The sequence below is a fragment of the Prionailurus bengalensis genome, chromosome B3 (genome assembly GCF_016509475.1).
Source record: "Prionailurus bengalensis isolate Pbe53 chromosome B3, Fcat_Pben_1.1_paternal_pri, whole genome shotgun sequence".
Lineage (NCBI taxonomy): Eukaryota > Metazoa > Chordata > Mammalia > Carnivora > Felidae > Prionailurus > Prionailurus bengalensis.
Window position 1 is genome coordinate 41,111,040 of NC_057355.1, and position 22,369 is coordinate 41,133,408.

Sequence of the window (22,369 nt, forward strand, 5' to 3'; positions counted from 1 at the left end):
CTCTCGTCTATTAAACTTCATGACTTTTATTTAATTATTTTTTCAAAACATCATGACTTTTATTTATTTTTGAATGTTTATTTATTTTTGAGAGACAGAGAGAGAGAGAGAGACAGAGTATGAGCAGGGGAGGGGCAGAGAGAGGGAAACACAGAATCCGAAGCAGGCTCCAGGTTCTGAGCTGTCAGAACAGATCCCGACATGGGGGCTCAAACTCACGAACTGTGATATCGTGACTTGAGCTGAAGTCGGACACTTAACCAACTGAGCTACCCAGGCGTCCCTAAAACATTATGACTTTTAAATATTAAAACAATTAGTATTATTCAATTATTCTTATTCTACTAAGGATTTAAAGCAGGTAAAGTTTGGGGCGCCTGGGTGGCTCAGTTGGTTAAGCGGCCGACTTCAGCTCAGGTCATGATCTCGCAGTCTGTGAGTTCGAGGCCCGCGTCGGGCTCTGTGCTGACAGCTCAGAGCCTGGAGCCTGTTTCAGATTCTGTGTCTCCCTCTCTCTGACCCTCCCCTGTTCATGCTCTGTCTCTCCCTGTCTCAAAAATAAATAAAACGTTAAAAAAAAAATTAAAAAAAAATAAAGCAGGTAAAGTTTAACTAACTTAAAATCAATGTGTTACAAAATACTTATAAATATTGGAGAGGCAAAAAATAACCCCGCACATGTAATCCAAAGTACTGGCCCAGGCTCTACCACGGACCATACTGTGACCTGACAGGAAAGCTGCATTTCACCTAGTAGTTCTCAGTTTCCTCTACTACTGGATGGGGAAACTGTATAACATGCTCATAAACATCTTACCAGTGCAACAATCTAGGAAAAGTCAAACTCAACAAACCATTTTGGCATAAAGTCTAATTACAGTTTATAAATTCCTGTTTCTAGGGGTGCCTGGTTGGCTCAGTTGGTTAAGCATCCGACTTCAGCTCAAGTCATCATCTCACGGTTCGTGGGTTTGAGACCCATGTCAGGCTCTGTGCTGACAGCTCAGAGCCTGGAGCCTGCTTCAGATTCTGTGTCTCCTTCTCTCTCTGCCCCTCCTCCACTTGCACCTGGTCTCTGTCTCTCAAAATTGCATAAATGTTAAAAAAAATTTTTTTAATTTCCTGTTTCTAGTTCAGAACAAAGGGTTGGAAATTACATTTTCCTCCTGACCATATAAACAGCACCCATGTTTAGGAGGAAAGGTTCTGTAAAGCCTCTTTTCTCAGGGACTGTACCTAGAACAAGGAAAGTTGAGGCCTGTTGCTCTCTGCTCGATAATAGCTTTCACAAATTTGTGACATGGGAAGGCCATCCAGAAAACCCAAGTTCTGGCCAAAATTATGTATTGTGCTTTTTGAAAACCCAACTTCCCCCGAACTTGACCAAAATTCAACCAGGTCCTTTAGTCATTACCTATCAAAGAGAGATACAGACTCAGGTACTTCTTTAGGCTATCAAGAATGCATGATAAATAATATGTAACAAGAATTCCAAACTTTTTAGGAGAAAAACAAATTTAGTACCCTCAAATTTTAGAACATGTTTTAGGATGCTTAAATATAATTTATGATTTCAAAGAAAAGTAAAATGGTCTTATCAACTCTGTGGGAAAAGGAATTTTTGGTTGGTTTTTTTTTTTTAAATGTTTATTTTTGAGAGACAGAGAGTGCAAGTAGGGGAGGGGCAGAAAGAGGGGGACAGAGGATCCAAAGAGGGGCTCAAACTCTGAAACTGTGAGATCATGACCCGAGCCAAAGTCGGATGCTCAATTGACTAAGCTCAGGTGTCACACAATGTTTGGGTTTTTAAGAAAGGATTCTGGGGCACCTGGCTGGCTCAGTCAGTGGAGCATGCAACTCTTGATTTTGGGGTTGTAGGTTCACGCCCCATGGTGGGTGTAGAGATTACTTAAAAATAAAATCTTTAAGAAAGAATTCTAATAGTATTTAAAGTCTCTGATTTTTTTTTCCCAAAAGCAAAAAAAAAAAAAAAAAAAAAAAGCCTAATAAAGTACTAGGTAACTACTATTTCTAGCCTTAGAAGCATAGCAAGGGGAATAATCTTACAGGAGAGAGAATGATGAAGCACTTCACATTTGCTAATTCAGCTCTAGAGGTAACCATGTAGAAACTGGCTAGCCATGTTTTCCTTGGCCACATCCTAACATCAGAAGGATGTTCAAGTACACTTACCTATCTTCTCAGGATCAGTTATACCAACTGTCAAATCAAATTGGTCTTCCTGTTCTTCTTCCTCTAGCTTTTAAAGAGAAGACAAACCATGAGAGTTAATACACAAAAAAGGCTGTTAATTTTGCCCTGTACTTACCTTGTTTCAATTTAACAACATTAATTTATATCCTTCTACACATCAGTGTTAAGTTCTGTCCATTTCCAATAATTCCAATGAATCAACCTCCACAATTTTAAGGTGAAGATTGCTCAAAGGACTTTGTTACATCTATTCACCTAAAACCTTATTGTGATCATAATAAATAATTACTAGATTTTGGAAGACTTGTGTTTGTTGGGCTAAAAAGAGAATGAGGAAAGACTATACTCTTGAATATGGGAGCTTCAGACATTAAGTATCATTAGTGTTCACTGAAAGCCTCTGTGTTATCCTCTGGGTAATAGATACTCTGACCAGGAAAGAGTTCTTTATTGGATTTTGGCTGTCCATTAACCATAAAAGTCTTCTTCAAGAGTCATAAATATTTTTTCAAGGTTCATAGTCAACTGAACTTTAGACTGGCAACACAGTCCTAAATATCCAAAAGAAACAAGACCAATAGCACAAAGTCTCACCTCCTCATAGCTTGTCTGGGGCTTAGAAGAATTTGTGGCTTCCTGTGGAGGAAGAGAAATCAGCGTTTTGGCTGGCACCTTCTTCTGATTATTTTGTGTACTGTCCAGGGAGAGCTCCACTGTGGCATCTAAAAATAGTTGATATTTTACAATGCAGATCCATAATGGGTCTCTGATGGCTAAACTTCAGTTCTATAGGCTAAGACAAAAAACAACAGCAACCACTCACAATACTTACACGTTTTCAAACTAAAAGAGTGAGAGTAGAGAAATTTGACCTAGGTGAACAGAACAAGGGAAGAAGTTTTTACATAGATAAAAGGGGAGTATGGTAAGAGAAGTGCTCTTTTGGCACTAGTTTGGCAGAACAATCTCTCCCATTTCCAAATACAACTGCTTAGCTATCCTCTCCTACATAAAATTTAGGCAAGAATCAGGTATTAAGCAAAAAGACTACATAGCCAAAGTCAGATTTTACTTTACTAATTAGGAATTTACTTTACTATTTTACTTTACTATTTACTTTACTATTACCAATTTACTATTAGGAATATTCCCTTAAAACCCTATATAAACTCTATTTATTCCTGTTATAACTATTTGTAAAAGAGGAGTGAGTTCAGCTAGAGTTAGATGTACTGACAGCAAAAAAATGACATCAAAGGAAATCAGGAAAACCGTTAAGCTAGAAAAAACAGACCCAAAATACAAACACCCGTAACACTTGGGAAAAGACACTATTCGTCACACCTGAGATTGGCAATGTTGTTTTAGCACAGTTTTTGGGTTTTTTTTTGTTTTTTTTGTTTTATAATGTTTATTTATTCTTGAGACAGAGACAGAGCGTGAACAGGGGAGGGGCAGGGAGAGAGGGAGACACAGAATCTGAAACAGGCTCCAGGCTCTGAGCCGTCAGCACAGAGCCCGAAGCGGGGCTCGAACCCACGAAGTGTGAAATCATGACCTGAACCGAAGTCGGACGCTTAACCGACTGAGCCACCCAGGTGTCCCCTCCCCCCCTTTTTTTTTAATGTTTAGCACAGTTTAAGAATTGTTTACAGGGGCACCTGGGTGGCTCAGTCGGTTAAGCGTCCGACTTCGGTTCAGGTCATGATCTCAGAAGTTCGTGGGTTCAAGCTCCTCCTCGGGTTCTGTGCTGACAGCTCAGAGCCTGGAGCCTGCTTCAGATTCTGTGTCTCCCTCTCTCTCTGCCCCCTCCCTGCTCACACTCTGTCTCGCTCTCAAAAATAAACATTAAAAAATTTACAATTATACTTTTAGATCATCTTGCAAAGATTATGTTTAACACACGCTATCCAAGGGGGATAAAAAGATGTTGTAACATCTGAAAATCTTTCTAATAAAAACCGTTAAAAAAATAGTGCTTAAAATTGCTTTTGTCTATCTGGGAAAATCTCAGTTGAGCACAACAACTCATTCCGTAAGTGTTCTAGAAAGGGGATTTTAAAAGAGCATTATGTACCATTTTTAGACATTAAATTTTTTTTGACTAATAAAAAGAATGCACTTTCAACTTGGAGCCATAGAACTAGAAGTTCAAAACCTAAACAGCTAAGATTTTTTTCCTTTTTAATAAAGAAAAACATAAATAACTACTTGGGTTTAGCCTGATCAGTAGGCATTCAATTTTACTCTTAGAAAATTCAAAGAAAGCTATTTGTTTTTCTTTTCTAGACTTTCCTTGGAGCTAAAATGAAACCAGAGATGGGGGTCTATAAGGTATAACTAAGTCCTAGATCAATGTTCTAATCATTAAATATGAATCATGCCTACAAACATGGATGTCACACTGTTGGAACCTGGTAGCTACAGGAAAAGAAGGTGGCTATGTAATCTGACCCTGGTGTGGGTGTACAAAACAAAAAAAAGTACACATGATAAACGTCTCAGGGTGGTAGGGCTCTTTGGAGCAAGCAACCAACTGAAGTATGTTAAAGTTACACCATGTAGGCCCCAAGTAAATAATTAAGTTAACAAATGTGTTTGGAAATGAAACAGGAGGCACTTTTTTGAGAGAATGTGCACATGCAAATCGAAGATGAGTAGAGAGAGAGAGAGAAAAAGAGATAGAGAGAGAGAGACACTACCAAGCAGGCTCTGCACAGTCAGCGTGGAGCCTGATGCAGGGCTCAAACCCACAAACTGCAACATCATGACCTGAGCAGGAAGTTAGATGCTTAACTGACTGAGCCATCCAGGCACCCTGGAGGTACTTCTTATTTTAAACCTTTCACTTATTAAGTGCTACTGAAAGCCTTTTGAAGAGCTATGTATCTTTAACTGATATTCATGTGACAAAGATGCCTAATCTTATGTTAGAAAGTGGGTTTTTTTGTTTGTTTGTTTGTTTTTTCAGGGTGCCTGGGTAGCTCAGTTGGCTGAGCATCTCACTTGATTTCAGCTCAGGTCATGATCCCAGGATCATGAGATTGAGCCCTGTGTTGGGTTCCTCACTGAGTGTGGAGCCTGCTTGAGATTCTCTCCCTCTCTCTCTCTCTCTCTCTCTCTCTCCCCACCCCCCCCCCCACCTTCTCCCTGCTTCTTTCTCTCTCTCACTAAAATAAAAAAATAAAAATTAAAAATTTTAAAGGGGTTTTCTCTGCACTCTTGACAAGAGTAATGGAAAAGCCTTTGTGCTCCATCACAGAGACTCAGATTGTCACTGAACTAATCATGTGGAAAATAAACTCAGAACATTTAAATCTCCACATTCCATATCTAAGACACCTGAGAAGCTACTCAAGTCCTAAATTAAATGCCTCATTACAGGTATTCCTTTCATGTTCCTTTCTTAGTAGTGAGGCAGGTACTGGCTGCTTATGAAAACAGTAGGGGATCAAAGTAAATCAGAATCTTCATTACTCATAAATATGTCCGTGATAAAGATTGCCTACATGTTCATGTACATAAAATCCAGCCATAGGGGTAACTCAGTCACACTAAGATTTCAAGTCTTCTTATAAGGAAAGATAATATGAATGTTAAGGACCCAGAGAGAACCCCCCCTTTTTTTTAAATTTTTTTAATGTTTATTCATTTTTGAGAGACAGGGAGAGACAAGATGAGTGGGAAGGGGCAGAGAGAGAGGGAGACACAGAATCCGAAGCAGGCTCCAGGCTCCAAACTGTCAGCATAGAGCCCTCAACACGGAGCCTGACGGGGGGCTTGAACTCACGAACTGCGAGATCATGACCTGAGCCTAAGTCGGACACTCAACCTACTGAGCCACCCAGGCGCCCTGAGAAAAAAACCCTTTTTAACCTGCCATATAACTAAAGATAATTTATTAGATAATTGCATTTCTCCTCCAGTAACTTTATCCAAAACAATTACTACCAGAATGACCAGTGTGCACTTTTAAGTTTCAGAGATAAAAGGAATTGGAAAATCTTCTAATAAATGATTAAAGTCATTCTAACTTCTCTTTCACGTCTTTAAAAACAATTTTTTTAAATGTTTATTTATTTTGAGGGAGAGAGAGACAAGAGTGCAAGCGGGGGAAAGGCAGAGAGAGAGAGACTGACACAGAATCCGAAGAAGGCTCCAGTCTCCAAGCTGTCAGCACAGAGCCCAATGCGGGGCTCAAATTCACTAACTGCGAGATCATGACCCGAGCCAAAGTACAACGCTTAACCGACTGAACCACCCAGGCACCCCACTTTCACGTCTTTTAAATTTCCTACCAGAGTTCTAATGAGAGGACCTTCCCAAGATGTTATCCTCTGCCCTCCCATGTCTTCCTTTGCTCACCACTCTTCTCTGAGTTGCTCACTCTAGGAAAACAACTCCTGTGTGTTCCGTTCCTCCCTCTCTCCCCAGGTAGAGTACCACAATTCAAATCACCTCCTGGGCATTTTCCTTTGCATTTCAAATTTAAAATATCTCAAACCCGAACTCACTTTTCCCTCAAAGCCAGTTTCTTCTTTCAGAATGTAGTTCTCAAAATGCTCATTTTCTTCTTAATCCTTGGATTTGAAACCTTTGACTCCATCTTCAATTCCCATTTTTGGATGTCCATTACATCCAATCACTAACAACAACAACAACCAAATTTTGATGATTTCTCTTTTGAAAAGTTTTCACCTTTCCCTTCCCATTTATATCCTCTTATTTTTGGTGATTGCCATATCATTCTCTTTCTTTCTTTCTTTCTTTCTTTCTTTCTTTCTTTCTTCTCCTTCTTCTTTTCTTTTTTGAGAGAGAGAGGGTGCAAGTGAGCGAGGGGCAGAAAGACAGAATGAAGCAGGGCTTACCAGAAGTGGGGCTTGAAATCACCTGATGTGGGACTCGAACTCACTAATCATGAAATCATAACCTAAGCCGAAGTCAGATGCTTAACGATTGAACCACCCAGGTGCCCTGCCATTTCATTCTTAAGCAAATCTGTAACTGCCTTCTGAAGTATCTAGTTTTTCTCTACTGCAATCCATTTTATATAGTAATTCCACTAGATTAGTCTTCTCCAAACATTACTTTACCCATATCACTCTATTTTTTCTTAAAATTTATTTATGTATTTATTTAGAGAGAAAGTGCATGTGCAAGCAGGGGAGGAGCAAAGAGAGAAAATCCCAATCAGGTTCTGCACTGTCAGCACCGAGCCTGACATGTGGCTTGAACCCATGAACCAGGAGATGAAGACCAAAGCCCAAATCAAGAGTCAGATACTTAACCTACTGAGCCACCCAGGAGCTCCTGATATCACTTTCTTTATTCAAAATGGCCAGTGGCTCTTAGTTGACAGTAGGATGAAAATTCAAACTGTAATTATTACTGATGTCTAAAAGCCTCCCAAACTACATTTCAAGCCTTTTCTTCCAGGGCTTCTCTAAGAACTCCCTGCTCTGGTTCAAGTTTATTGACTGGCTTTCAAACTTACCTGCCCAACCGTTAATACTGTTTCCCCTTTTTCTCCTACATAAATTCTGCTTCTTCCAGGAAGTCTTCCAAAGTCACTCTTAGCCAGAGTTTCTCAGTGTGGGCACTACTGACATTTTGAGCTAAATAATTTTTTTGTGAGGGCTTGTCTTGTGTATTACAAGGTTTTTAGCAGCATTTACATCCTCTATCCACCAGATACTAATAGCACTACCAGCTGTGACAACCAAAAATGGCTCTCACCATTGCCAAGTGTCTTTTGGGGGGCAAAATCACCCCCTGCTGAAAACAGGGAGGCCCTCTCAACAAATAATTATTAGGCCCAAAATGTTACTAGTGCCAAGGTTAAGAAACCCCACACCATACTAATGTTTTTCAAACTGCAGGCTGTGGCTCTTTGGTGAACTATGAAATCAACTCAACGGGTTGTAAATAGCAGTTAAAAAAAAAAAGGAGAAACAATAGAAAATTTCAGATTGTATTGTAAAAGCAAGTCACTTAATAAAACTTTGTTTCAGTTTTATATAAATATGTATATATTTTGGATTATGACACAAAATGTAATTCTTACTATGAGTCTTGGTCTTAAAAGTCTAAAGCTACTACTTTAGTCTGATCTCAAAGATCTGAGACAGTATTTCTAGCATTCTTGCCACATTTATACTGTTTAGTAGCTTGTCTAACTCGATCTGTATGTTTATGTCTTACTCCCTAAACCTGTCAGAATCTTGATAGCAGGGACTATATTCTACATGATTTGGAATCCTCCATAACCATATCCTTATGTGGAGTTATGTTTCCAATATACATCTTGCCTATTAACTCAGCAACTTAGAAGACTTCTAGTGTAAGTTATGAGTCCATACTTGCCTGCAAAGAGATCCTGTGGTTCTTGGTCTTGTTCCTCATGGATCCCATTTTCTTTGGAGCCATTGTTGATGGGAAGGGAAGCAACTCTCTTTGGAGACTGGGGCTTACTCTGAAAATGAAGAGACACTCTGAATAAAACAGTACCATTAAAAACAAACCTAAAAAGTGACTTAATGCATCCCTCAATTGCACCCCCAGGTGTTTAGGGAAGACGGGCCCACGATTCAGTCAGTTCAATAAGCAGCAAATCATCATTAGTGATGTAAGTACTGCCCAATCACAGAGCTAAAATAAACTCACAGATTTCAGGGTTAATTTCTAACACCATAACCTTGCTGAAATGCCCTATTCCAAAGCATATGATACTGACATGGGTATGTGTACACAAGATAATTTTCAAAAGAACCTATCCAAATGCATTTCTCCTTCTCACTTGATGACCTTTATTCTTTCAAATGCTGATGGGGCACATTCTAGTGACCAGTAAACCACATTGGAGTGCAGAATTAAAGCTCTGATCCTACCTTATGGTGTGGCCGTGACTAAACTGTTCACAGAAACCCAGTTGGGTAGATAATCCTGACCCCATGACAGACAAAGGAAGGTATGACATTTTATATCTAATGCTGTTCATAAATACAACTTATCTGATAAAAAGATAATTTTATCCCTAAATTACACAGACACAATTTTCAACCACACCCATGCCAGGCTAGCAGAATAAAAACCAGACACACTTAGCCTCCTGGGCACATGGTAAAAATACAGTCAGTTGATGGCCTTTATCAAAAGCTCAGTGATCACCCGCAAACAAGGGTTGGGTGGGGCCCCAGACCGGTACCAGAGCGAACAAAGCTGGATTGTGCAGAACATGAACAGAACGCTGGGAATCTGGCTTCAAAAGCCATGGTGTGGTATTGCAGCGTTTTGAAGTCAGACCCCAAGGCCAAATCAGTTAAAAGACCTGATTTAAGGAATCTTTTATGAAACATTTCCTTAACAAATCTGAGGGAGTTTGTTCCTCAGAAACAGGCCTTTTCTGACCCAACAGAAAATGTAAAATGACAGATCTATTGGGTACTCTGAATTTGCCATGCAAACATCTCAGTCTCAATACTGGAGCCACCCTCGGGCAAAAAACTGCTACCAATATGTACATTTATGTTAACAAACAATGCTCCTACTGGAACTTTTCTATGCTAATAAAAGTTTAATGAATACTTAGTTGCATATGCTTAAATGTTATACCAACTCAAAGACAGTGATCCTGTTTTCTAGGTGCTTAAAACAAAAAAAAAATTATTGCAGAGACAAAGACAACAGATAATAGGGCAAAGCAAAATCCACGGTTCCCTTTTGCCTCATACTTTGCCAACTACTTTCCTACATACGTATTTCCTTTCTATACATACTCTAGTGCTCTTGTACAGTATGGGGATCTCACAAAAAGCCATCTGATTTTTTTTTTTTAATGTTTATTTATTTCCCAGAGAGAGAGAGAGAGAAACAGAGTGCAAGCGGGGGAGGGGCAGAGAGAGAGGGAGACACAGAATCCGGAGCAGGCTCCAGGCTCTGAGCTGTCAGCACAGAGCCCTACGCGGGGCTCGAACTCATGAACTGTGAGATCATGACTTGAGCCAAAGTCAGTCGCTTAACGGACTGAGCCACCCAGGCGCCACAGCCATCTGATTTCTTTTAATTCAATTCTCACAGATACCAGTCATCTCCAAATGGAGATCTAGGAGAGATTAAAGCTTGTGGCACATGAAGGGTGTGTGTGTGTGTGTGCCTGCATATACACATATATATGTATATACACACATATGTATATATATACATATACATACATAATATATACATATATGTATCCAAATGTAATTTACTAGTTTACCAGGGAGACTGAAGCAACAGGAAAGGCACAGGTTAGAATTTAGCCATTTAAAAAAAAAAAACAACACCTAGATTAACACATTCTTGTGATATGGAGATGAATAAAACAAGCTCTCCATTTCTGATTCATCTACAGTCGGAAGTTTAAACACTAAGAACAGTTTCTGAAGCAATGTTAGAACACCAGCCTGCCTTTCCTTATAATAATCAAAAAAGACAGACCCAGAACATTCCAAAGACAACCAGAGCATGGCTGCCTGCCTCTCTTCCTCCCCCAGATCCCCTTTTAAGCCCAAACCATAAGTCACTTGACTAGAACTGTGACATGAGCTAAAAACAAAGACATGTGACATGTGTTAAAAACAAAGACATGTGCTCCAAGTATGCTAGGTATGCTAGGTAACAACTACCTGTGAGAATAGAAAACTCCTCAGATATACTCTGGGATTCCATCCCCCAAACCAAACTACTTCCGGTTGAGTTCAAAGAAAGCTGAAGATAGACTGATTACTGTATTTGCTACCCTATTCTTTCCTCTGCAGTTCTTTTATAAAATTAATCTTCTATGTGTGTAAAGCTTTGTATTCTACCCCCCACCCCCGCCCCACACGATTTGAGCATTTTTTCACGTCATCAAGAGTTGAACAAAAATCGCACTTTTAGTGATTTAACTCTCTATTGTATGGGTATATCACAACATAGTCATCTCCCTAAGGAGGGACACTTACAGTTTACAGGTTTTTATCATCACAAATAATGCTAGGATACTCATCCCTATACATAAGTCCACATTTGATTATTTCTTTGAGATATATTGTTTTTAATGTTTATTTTTGAGAGAGAGTGAGCATGAGCAGGGGAGGTGCAGAGAGAGAGGGACAATGGATCGCAAGTGGGGTCTTTGCTGTCAGTGTGGGCTTGAACACACAGCCATGAGTTCATTACCTGAGCTGAAGTTGGACACTCAACCAACGAGCCATCCAGGTGCCCATCCTTGGAACAGATTCTTAGGTAGAATTATTGAACATAACATTTTCAAAGGCTCTGCTAACCTGCCTTCCACAAAGACCACCAATTTATATTCCCTCCCCTTACAACGTGTGTCATACCCCCAGCAACATTTAGCACTCTCTATTTTTCTTCAAGATTTTATTTTTAAGTAATCTCTACACCCAACATGCCACTTTAATTTACAACCCCAAGATCAAGAATCACATGTTCTACAGACTGAGCCAGGCAGGTGCTCCAAATTCTTTCTCTTTTAAAAACTGTTTGCCAGGCTGACTGGTGAAAATTATTTAAAAAAATTTTTTTTTAATGTTTATTTTGGAAGAGAGCGTGAGTGCGGGAGGGACAGAGAGACAGGGAGACACAGAATCAGAAGCAGACTCCAGGCTCTGTCAGCACAGAGCCCGATGCAGGGCTTGAACCCACAAACCAGATGCTCATGACCTGAGCTGAAGTCATATGCTTAAGACTGATCCACCCAGGTGCTCTCTGGTGAAAACCCTTGTTTCCATGTGTTTACTGGCCATTTGAACCCCTCTACTTGTTGTCTTGATGTTCTTTGCCCATTTTTCTATGCTAAGTCAACATTAGTCAGATGTACACTTTTCTTACATAAGTATCCGTTAAGTTTATTTAAGTTTCTTACATAACCCTCTCTCGGGTATATCATATAGCACACAAGTTTGTCTCTTTTTGTATCTGTTTTATTTTTGGCTTTACCAAATTTATTTCAGTTGAATGATCTGGATTGGCATTGGACAAACTAAGCTTATTTCTTTAGGCTGGGGAGTACCAGTACCCAGGTGGCCTTTGAGGCATAATATTCTCAAATTGTACTTAAAATCAGATTCAGTAAAAGTTGAGACCTATTTTTAAGGATAAGAAATGGACATAATATCCCACATTCACAAAGAATTGTTAACAGAAAACAAGTCTTCCATGAGACTAGGGTCTGTAATAACAGCTTGTCATCAAAATAAATACTCACCTGGGCATAATAACACATTTCATATGTTATGCCCAAGGTTAAAAGTCTAATATTTTTTTCAATAAATTTTTAAAAAGTTTTTATTATTTTTGAGAGAGAGAGAGAGAGAGAGAGAGAGACAGAGAGAGAGAGAGAGAGAATGTGAACGGACGAGGGGCAGAGAGGAAGGGAGATAGAGAATCCAAAGCAGTTTCCAGGTTCTGAGCTGTCTGCACAGAGCCCAATGTAGGGCAAGATCATGACCTGAGCAAAAGTTGGATGCTCAACCAACTAAGCCACCCAGGCACCCCAAAAGTCTAATCTTTAATCAGTATTATTAAGGTATAATTTACATTAAGAAGCTAATTTTGGGGGTGCCTAGGTGGCTCAGTTGGTTAAGGGTCTGACTTGATTTCAGCTCAGGTCATGATCTCACAGTTTGTGGGCTTAAACGCTGCATCAGGCTCTGCACTAACAGCGTGGAGCCTGCTTGGGATTCTCTCCCTCTTCCTCCCTCTCAATAAATAAATAAATTAAAAAAAAAAAAGCTAATTTTGAATCAAGAGTTATAATTTCAGAAAGGACTCATTTTGAGGGAGGCGAGAGGCACACTGATTATGCTGAGCTGCAAAATGAATACTAAAAATAAGCTTTGCTTTATAATTCATATTTTAAAAACCTCTTGTCAGTAAATCACAAAACATTCCATTTTTTTTTTTTAATCTTTATTTTTGAGAGAGAGACGGAGTGCGAGTTGGGGAGGAACAGAGAGAGAATGAGACACAGAATCCGAAGCAGGGTCCAGGCTCTGAGCTATCAGCACAGAACCCCACGCAGAGCTTGAACTCACAAACTGCAAGTTCATGACCTGGGCCGAAGTCGGACGCTTAGCCAACTGAGACTCCCAGGCGCCACTTCATCTTTTTGAAGGGGGTTAAATTTCTAGGCAATAGATACAACTATTTTCTGTGATGAAAACAGTATGGTTGTGATATAGTTAGTAAAGTAAGACAACAGCCTTGCCTACCTCCCCATCCCCCCAACCTTCTCCTTTTTCTGAAATAAAGGAGGCATTCTTCCTTTAGTGACAGAATCCTAGGCTAGGCTATCCAACACCTGCTGCCTCCTTTAGGCTGTTAATTCTATCGGGTCATTCCAGTGATACTCCTGTTTAAAAGTTCAAGTACTTCTGTTTATAATTACAAGACACACAGACAGCCTAATCTAACTCTCACAGAGGCACTAGAAAGATCTGCAGTGAGAGCACTTGTGCTAAGAGCAAACAGGTATTCCTCACCAATTACCATCCTCAAACCATGAGGGCAGGCCACAATGTTCTCAGCTCAGGGAAGGACAGACCTGGGTTTGCTGTCCCCCACAGTTGACATAGTCATTCAGTCCTGAAAGGTACTACTGTGATTCTGGGTAACTTCCCTTTAAGTTAACCAGTTGTGATTCTTCCTTATATTGCTCAACTGCTCTTTGCTCCATGCAGAAGCCTTGCATTATTCAAGAGACCCCAAAAGGGTAGCACTGTTAAAACCCTCAAATGCATTTAGAGGTCGAATCTAAATTAAAAGCTAAGGTAACTGTGCTTCTGGAGAACTACAGTACTGATTTTCTGGCAAAAAAAAAAAATTAATAATTTAGTAAGGCAAGGTAGAGCTACAGAATCATGTGATCATACTAATGTAACAAGGCAAGGAAGATAAGGAAAAACCCATGCCCAGAAGTTACACCCACATAACAGGGCAATCATGAAGTCTTTAAAAGTCACCCCTGAAGACCTTGGCATGAAATACTGATCCATTTACCACCTCTACATCCATAGAAAAACAAGCTAAGTGGCACGGCACATTCACTTTCTATCCCTACTGCAACACAAATTTAACAGTTTAAACAATGCAAATTTATTAACTTACAGTTTTGTACAAGTTAATATAGGTTTCACTGGGCTAAAATCAAGGTGTTACCATGGCTGTATTCCTTTGTGGAGATTCTAGGGGGTGAATCTGTGGCCTTGATCTTTCTAGATTCTAAAAGCTACCCACATTTCTTCACTGATGGCCTACTTCCTCCAACTTCAAAGCCAACAATGGTTGCATCTCTCTGTACCTCTCTTCTGTAGGTACTCTTTTTCCATAGTCAATTTCTGACACTTTCATTTTAAAGGATCCTTGTCATTACACTGGGCTCACTCAGATAACCCAGACTAATTTCCCTACTTAACGGTCAGCTGACTAGCAACCTTAATTCCATCTTTAACCTTAATCACCCTTTGCTCTGTAACCTAATGCATTCACAGCTTCTGGGATTAGGATGTGGACATCTTAGGGAGGCAGCAATTATTTTACTTACCATACCCACTTCCACATGTTTCAAAAATGGCACAGATGCTGTAAAAGCTTCTGTACTTGGGAGAATGGAATTTACTGTCCATTGGATTTGGGAATAGAGTACATCTTACTTTACAAGCTGATTAAATATTTGATTAACCCAAATGATACCACAATATTACCCCCTTTACAGTTGAAGGAGTTAAAGTAGGGGAATTCATGAGATATCTGTGAACTTAGATGGGGATAAAATTACAATTTCCTTTTCACTAACCTCTACCTGAAATTGAGCATTATCTTCAATTACAAAGATAGGCAACAAACCATAATAGTAATAGCAATACTTGAGACTATAACTAATAGAAATCAGATAATTTTATTTGACACTACAGTTATTAAAGTTCTCAAAATATCATTTACGCTCATCTCTATTTACAAATTAAAATGGTGGGGCACGTGGGTGGCTCAGTTGGTTGAGTATGCACCTTCAGCTCAGATCATGATCTTGTGGTTCATGACTTTGAGCCCGCTTTGGGCTCCCTGCTGTCAGTACCAAGCCTGCTTGGGATCCTCTGTCTACCCTCTCTTTCTCTTTGCCCCTTCTCTGCTCTCTCTCAAAAATAAACATTAAAAAAATTATGGTAGTTATTATACCTATCCTTAGATCTTACTACATAAAGCATTAAAAATCACATTACTAATATAAAATTGTTTTAAGCTTGTGCTAACTGCATTTCTGTGTAATTGGTTTCCTTTGTAATCTTATGTATTTTATACACTTAAAAACATTCTGAGAATGGTTCCACAGACTTCACTGGACTGCTAATGGGTCCATGACACAAAAAAGGTAAAGAACCTCTGAGCTAGTCTCTCTAAGACTATGAAAATAAAAAGGGGAAGCCGGAAGGGTGGGGAAAATGAGAGACATCAAAGTGAAAGGGCATACCATGGTCTATCAAAATTTAGCTACAGACAATCAACTGAATTTTCTGGTGTAATTTCCCTACTAAACTTTTTGCGTTTCAAGCTAATATAACTTAGAAGGGCCCAGAAAACTGCAGTAGGATCAGAGTTCTAATGAGTGCTTTAACTTCCATTTTGAAAAAGCAAACTCAGTTCAAATGTGCTCTGAAAGCAGAATGAAGTTCCAGCTGTCCATCTGACTAAGCAAGAGAATAAGCCAGAAAAAGTTGAGCAACAGGCTTTTCCTGGAGATGAGATAGATACTTATGGCTACTTGCTCTAGTAACTGTCAACTACTCATTTATTTATGCCAACAGTTACTCAAGAGTACGGAGAAGCTTTGAGTAACAAGAGAAACTGGAGTTTCTTTTTCCTCTCTCCCCTCCCAACCAAAAAAAAAAAAAAAAAAAAAAAATGGCTGTGTCATAAGAACTACCCTAACACCTGAATAAGCAAAGGAGCAGCAGCTCCCTACAGAAACCAGAAGTCTGACGGCAACCTTTATTGCTTCTCTCATAAGCCCCAAACTTGAATTTTAAATACATTTTAAGTTATTAATCATCTTTAAAAGTCTTCTCTCGTCCCTCTATCTCCAAAACTGCTTTGTAAATACTTTTGTTAGCTTTTCCTGCATCACCTTGAAAACTAGGTTAACTGCTAGTACAATTCTACGATCAAGAAATCAATGACTCTATGTACTTCAAGAAAATCTAAACTTATTAGTAGTAAAACTTGCTTACAATTTGAGCTGAGCATTAAAAACGAATATCTGAATATAACACCAGTTGCTGACTTTTTCAAGAACATACGTATCAGATCAGTGTCAAAAATGTGGAATTTCAACTACTGATCTTTCAATGCCAAATATGACCACCTAACGTGATGTTAGCTCCAAAAACAAGTGTTTGAGACAACATGCCTATAGAAAATACTATACACTAGAGGAACACGTACCCATGACTATTTGTTATAACTACACCATCAACTAAAGAAACTAAGCAATAAACTGTTGTTTATGGGGAGCCTGGGTGGCTCAGTCAGTTAAGCATCTGACTTCAGCTCAGGTCATGATCTCAAAGTCTGTGAGTTTGAGCCCCGCTTAAGGCTCTGTGCTGACAGCTCAGAGCCGGGAGCCTGCTTCGGATTCTGTGTCTCCCTCTCTCTCTGCCCCTCCCCTGCTTGCACTCTGTCTCTTTCTCTCTCAAAAATAAACATTAAAAAAATATTAAAAAAAAAGTTTTTTAAAATACTGTTACATACATTAAGTCTGATTAATAATAGAGAAAAGATATTAAGAAATTTACTGAGGACATGTTACATCCTTGGGAACAGCCACCATGTATTTTGTAGAACAGAATTAAAATATTAGCCAGCTAAACGACCAATCTCCTTAGAGCTTTTAGTTAAAACTACCAAATTCTGTCCAGATCTAAAGAAGTTATCCTATAAGCACACAAAAGGAAATAGACTGGTTTGGGGATTGTAAAACAGTGATGTTATGGAAAATAGTAGGGAGGTTCCTCAAAAAATTAAGAATGGGGGTGCCTCAGTCAGTTGAGTGTGTGACTCTTTACTTCGGCTTGGATCATAGTCTCAGGGTTGTGGGATTGAGCCCTGCGTCGGGCTCCATGCTGAACTGGAATCTGCTTGGGATTCTCTTTCCCTCTGCCCTTCTCCCCCGCTTGCTCTCTAAAGTAAAAAAAAAAAAAAAAAAAAAATTAAAAATAGAACTACGATATGATCCAGTAATCCCACTTCTGGGTATATATCTAAAAGAACTGAAAGCAGGGTCTTGAAAAGATATTTACATACCCATGTTCTGGCAGCAGTATTCACAAGAGCCAAGAGGTAGAAGCAACCCAAATGTCCACTGAGGAATGAATGGATAAACAAAATGTGGTATATACATACATATGATAGAATATTATTCAGCCTTAAAAAGGACATTCTGATGAATGTTAGAACATGGATGAACCTTGAGGACATTACGCTAAGTGAAATAAGCCAGATACAAAAGGACAAATACTGCATGACTCCACTTATATGAGATTATTCAAAGTAGTCAAATTAATAGAAACAGAAAATAGAATGGTGGTTTCCTGGGGTTTGGGGGAGGGGAAAAAGGGGGGTTTTTATTTAATGGGTAGTGAGTTTCAGAACTGCAAGATGAAAAAGGTCTAGAGATCTGTTCCATAAAAATGTGAGTATAGTTAATACTATTGAACACTATAATTAAAAAGGTTATGATGGTAAATTTTGTGTATGTTTTTCATACAGTAAAAAAACCCTGATTTATTCTCCCTCAGGATACATATTGATCACAGATGTAGGGCTGGATTCTAAAAATAACATGTCCTTTCCTGTCTAAATGTTAACACACAACTTACAGTTCTGTAATTCACTATAGTCTATGAAACATGGTCAATCAGAAACCACTTGCTATCCATGACTTTTGAATACCAATAAGAGTTATAATGGTCTTTAGTCTTAAATACCAGAGAGAATATGTAAATAAGTCTTGATTAATCAAAGACTAGTTATTCAATAAATGACTTTTCAAGCCTCCTGCTATTCCTTCATTCTGTTTTATTCTTCCTAGCCATTTCTGTAATTACTAGGGTTTCAATGCAAGAATATGAGTATTGGGAAAAAATTCTAATTGGTCTGATGGATCACTGTAAGAAGTAGTTACCAGATTTGGCCACAATGTGAAATGAAGTTTTTATCTATGTTTTCCTTCTTCCTCTTAACATGAGAAAAACCTCCACAGTTCTCTTCATTTACAAGGCAGATCTAATTGTGGCCCCGGCATACTGCTAAAAAGAGATGGGCATATAAGAACTCCTGGGAAGGTAAATAAAAAACTTGCTTCAATTCTATCCTTCAGTTTTAGAAGTATAGAAGTAAGACCAAGGAGGTTAAGTGAGGCATAACAATATGTATGCCATTTAGTCTTTTTTAACATAGTATTAAGATTTAGGAGGGCCAAAAATTGCTGTCTCCTTTTAGTGTTTTTGGTTTTTTTTTTTTGAGACAGAGAGAGACAGAGCATGAACGGGGGAGGGGCAGAGAGAGAGGGAGACACAGAATCGGAAGCAGGCTCCAGGCTCTGAGCCATCAGCCCAGAGCCTGACGCGGGGCTCGAACTCACGGACCGCGAGATCGTGACCTGGCTGAAGTCGGACGCCTAACCGACTGTGCCACCCAGGCGCCCCTGCTGTCTCCTTTTAGTAAGAGGAAAAATTAATCTTATCCCAGAGCTAAGAAAGTTTTAACTAAAAAGATACATATTTAGATTCAGGTCCGATCAAACATTCAGATAATATATTTAGAATTTTAGATCTTTTTATTTATAGGCCCACAAAGTAAGGAGCAGAAAGAAGGAAGATAAGATCTTAGGTATTCTTTTTCAATTTATTTTATTAAAAATTAAAAAAAATATTTTTATTTATTTTTGGGGGGGGAGGGGCAGAGAGAGAGGGAGAGGGAGAATCCCAACCAGCTGTCAGTACGGAGCCCAACATGTGGCTCGAACTCACGAACTCTAAGAGCACGACCTGAGCTGAAACCAGGAGTTGGACACTTAACTGGCGCCTCGGGTCTTAGGTATTCTTAAGAACCATTTTAAGGTATTTCCCAGCTGGTTTTCAGTCTTAAGACAATGATTTCAGATTTGTGTTAATAATCCTTTTTACTCCAGTCTATCCTATTAGTAACTGGTTTGCAGATTCTGAAATGCGTATCATGGGCTACTCTTTTGATCGTAAATCATACGTTTATTACTGTATTAACAAAACCTCTTGGGCTCTAAAAAGGAACAGATGGGATGATTAACAATAGCAGCTGTTACATCACTGTCCAGGATATTACATGCCTACCATAAATTATTTTAAATTTTATATGCCTCACCTTCCCAATTTTTTAATACTCCTCCTTTGCCTCCAATACACAACAAAACACACCACGAAGGTAAATTTAATAAGATGCTACTGATGTCATTAAGTGCCTTCTTTGATGACTTTTAGCTAATCAAATCAATCTTATTACTGGTTTGATTTTGATAAACTATATATGTAACTTTTCTAATACATTATTAGATTCTGTTGGTTTTTTGATTCTTAGAGTAATTACCGTTTCCAATGTTCAACTGTTTCATGAGTTATTTCACAGGTATTCTAATTTAATCCTCACAATGGTGGACATAAATACTACTATTACTCACATTTTACAGGTTAGGAAACCATACAAAGTAATTAAGTACTCTGCCCAAGTAACAATCTAGATGGATTTTTTTAATGTTTATTTTTGAGAGAGAGACAGAGGGAGAGAACTTGAGCACGGGAGGGGCAGAGACAGAGGGAGACAGAGAATCCTAGGCAGGTTCTACGCTGACAGCAGAAAGCCCCATGCGGGGCTCAAACTCCCTAACAGTGAGATCATACCTGAGCTGAAGTTGGACACTTAACCGCTTGAGCCACCCAGGTATCCCATGGATGGATTTTAATCAGCCTTCAAAGCCCTTGTTCTTATTTTATTCTTCAATGTTATTCCTTAAGACACAGGCAATCCCCTATCTTCTCACACTGGCTCACAACTAAAACATTTATTGGAATATAATTTGTATTTAATGACTATTTAACAAAAAAAGTCACAGTTTAAGCAGTAAGGAATCTTGGGAGTCTTGGCTTTCTGAAGATTAACATCAGAACAGGCAGCTCAAGAAATGGCTTACAAGTAGCATTTTAGTTTCCTCAGCAACTCAATTTTCCTGGATCAAAATCTAACTAAAAATAATTATGCTCTCTGTGGTAGAACAAATTCATTCTGACTCCCTCCTCCTCTCTTTGGTTGGAAATTAGGCAAAGTACTTTAACAGTCTTACAAGAGAGAAGTATCCATGCCTCTGTAAAGTAATCTGGTATCAATTACGTCCTAACCTCTTCAACATTTTAGAAAATAACTATCACCCTTCCAGGGTCCTTTTTGGAAAATAAATCATCATTTGCCTATGTGACCAGTCACTTTCAATATCAGAGTTTCTATTTTCAGATATTCGGTTGGATTGTCTACCATCCCAGCAGTTATTAACAGGAGCTGTTCTCGATACCTTATGGGAGAATTACTAAAGGAAAAGACCAAAAATTTATTTTAAATGGGATACAGAAAGACTAAAATAGTAGAAAGCGTTATCTCTTAGAATAACAAAGACTTCATTAGATAGTTTAAGTGGTTATATTAGCATCAACAAGTACTTTTTGAGCTGGGATTATGAATTTAATTCCTGAATATAAAGGGAAAATTCTAAAGATGTCACCAAAGATATTTCCTAGAAACATAACCTTTCTGACATAAATGAAACAAACTTCAAACTTTTTCAGACACGTGCTGCATAAAGAACTTAACACTGTTTTATTTAGTCACTCATATACTGAATAGCTACTATGAAGAGAAGTATTATCCAAGATAGAATACATAAATTCACAAACCTAGTACCGAAATTTTCAACTAGAACGAACTGTACCAAGTGGTATGAGTCAGTATTCTTATAAAACAGCCCCAAAACATCTCCAATGGTTCCAGAACAGATTACTGATTTCCACATTCCACATATAAAGATTAGTTTTTCCCAACACCTCTTACGAGAAACCTGGATATTACGAAGGGAGATACCATTTCCTCCTCACATTTACAAATCTGATCCCACAAAGGTACTTAGGCACTTTAATACATCCCTTTAAAAGAGACAAAGCTTGCGGTCTATGTAGTTCTGGTAGGATTTTCCTTAGAGATCAGGAGTCAACTTAACTCTTATAAACTAGACCCAGAACGGGCCTTTGGTAATTATCGGTTTGCTCTGAACTAATGAAAGGATTTGTGGGCGGGTCGCCATCCTAAACCACTCCAGATAACACTATTCATCCTAGGAGCAGTAAGGTTAGGGAGAGCAAAGTCTGCACTCCATCCCCTTATGCTGACCTATTAAATCAAGCCGACAGGAAACCACCACAAAACAGCCCCGTGGGTCTTTGGGGTCACCACACGGCAGGGCTAAATGCCGGCCTGGGCAGCTCTTAGCTGTCAGGGACCTCGGCGAAGCCACCACACCCCTCTCACCGTCCGCCCCAGGGGCCTGGAAGTCAGGCCCCTACATCTTGGCACTCATTAATGGCCCCCAAACCACGACCATCGTCACCAACGCAAGGTCTCGCCGGGCCCACTCTGCCCAGCCTCCTCGACCCTCGCTTAGCCTCTCTTCCCTTTTGGGGCGCCCGCCCGCCCGCCGGTCGCCCCGAAGGGTGCGAACTCACGGCCGCAGCAGCGCCGGTGAAAATATCCTCCCCCTCGGTGTCGCTGTCCCCAGCCTCGGGTTCTGACCCCCCGGCCGCCCCCTCGGACTCCGGCTCCAAGCCAGGAAAAGGTGGAGGGAATCTCTCCGAAGCGCTACAGCCACCACCACCCGACGCCATCTTCCTCCACCCGCGGCGGAAGCCGCAACAACAACTTTATAGAGAGATAGCGCCGCGAGCAAAACGTTCCAGAGGAACGAGGAGTGGGATCGTCGTGATCAACCCCGCGGGACGCACAGGGCGGGGGCTCAGGGGCGGAGCCTAGCCGCTCGGGGCGGGGC

The 22,369-nt window shown here is 39.6% G+C and overlaps 1 protein-coding gene across 3 annotated transcripts in view; it reads right to left on the reverse strand.

Moving 5' to 3' along the window:
* Positions 1-22,369, reverse strand: part of SNX1 (sorting nexin 1) — a 42,405-nt gene that overhangs the window by 18,572 nt on the left and 1,464 nt on the right. The window contains exons 1-4 of one of the 3 annotated variants that reach the window (XM_043555200.1): positions 22,050-22,285; positions 8,578-8,686; positions 2,809-2,936; positions 2,194-2,260 (exon numbers count right to left, since the gene is read on the reverse strand). In XM_043555200.1, coding sequence (XP_043411135.1) covers positions 2,194-2,260; positions 2,809-2,936; positions 8,578-8,686; positions 22,050-22,208 — 463 coding nt within the window. In that variant the 5' untranslated portion in view covers positions 22,209-22,285. Of the gene's footprint in view, positions 1-2,193; positions 2,261-2,808; positions 2,937-8,577; positions 8,687-22,049; positions 22,330-22,369 lie in introns of those variants that run through there. The other 2 variants (XM_043555198.1, XM_043555199.1) reach the window with 2 other exon arrangements.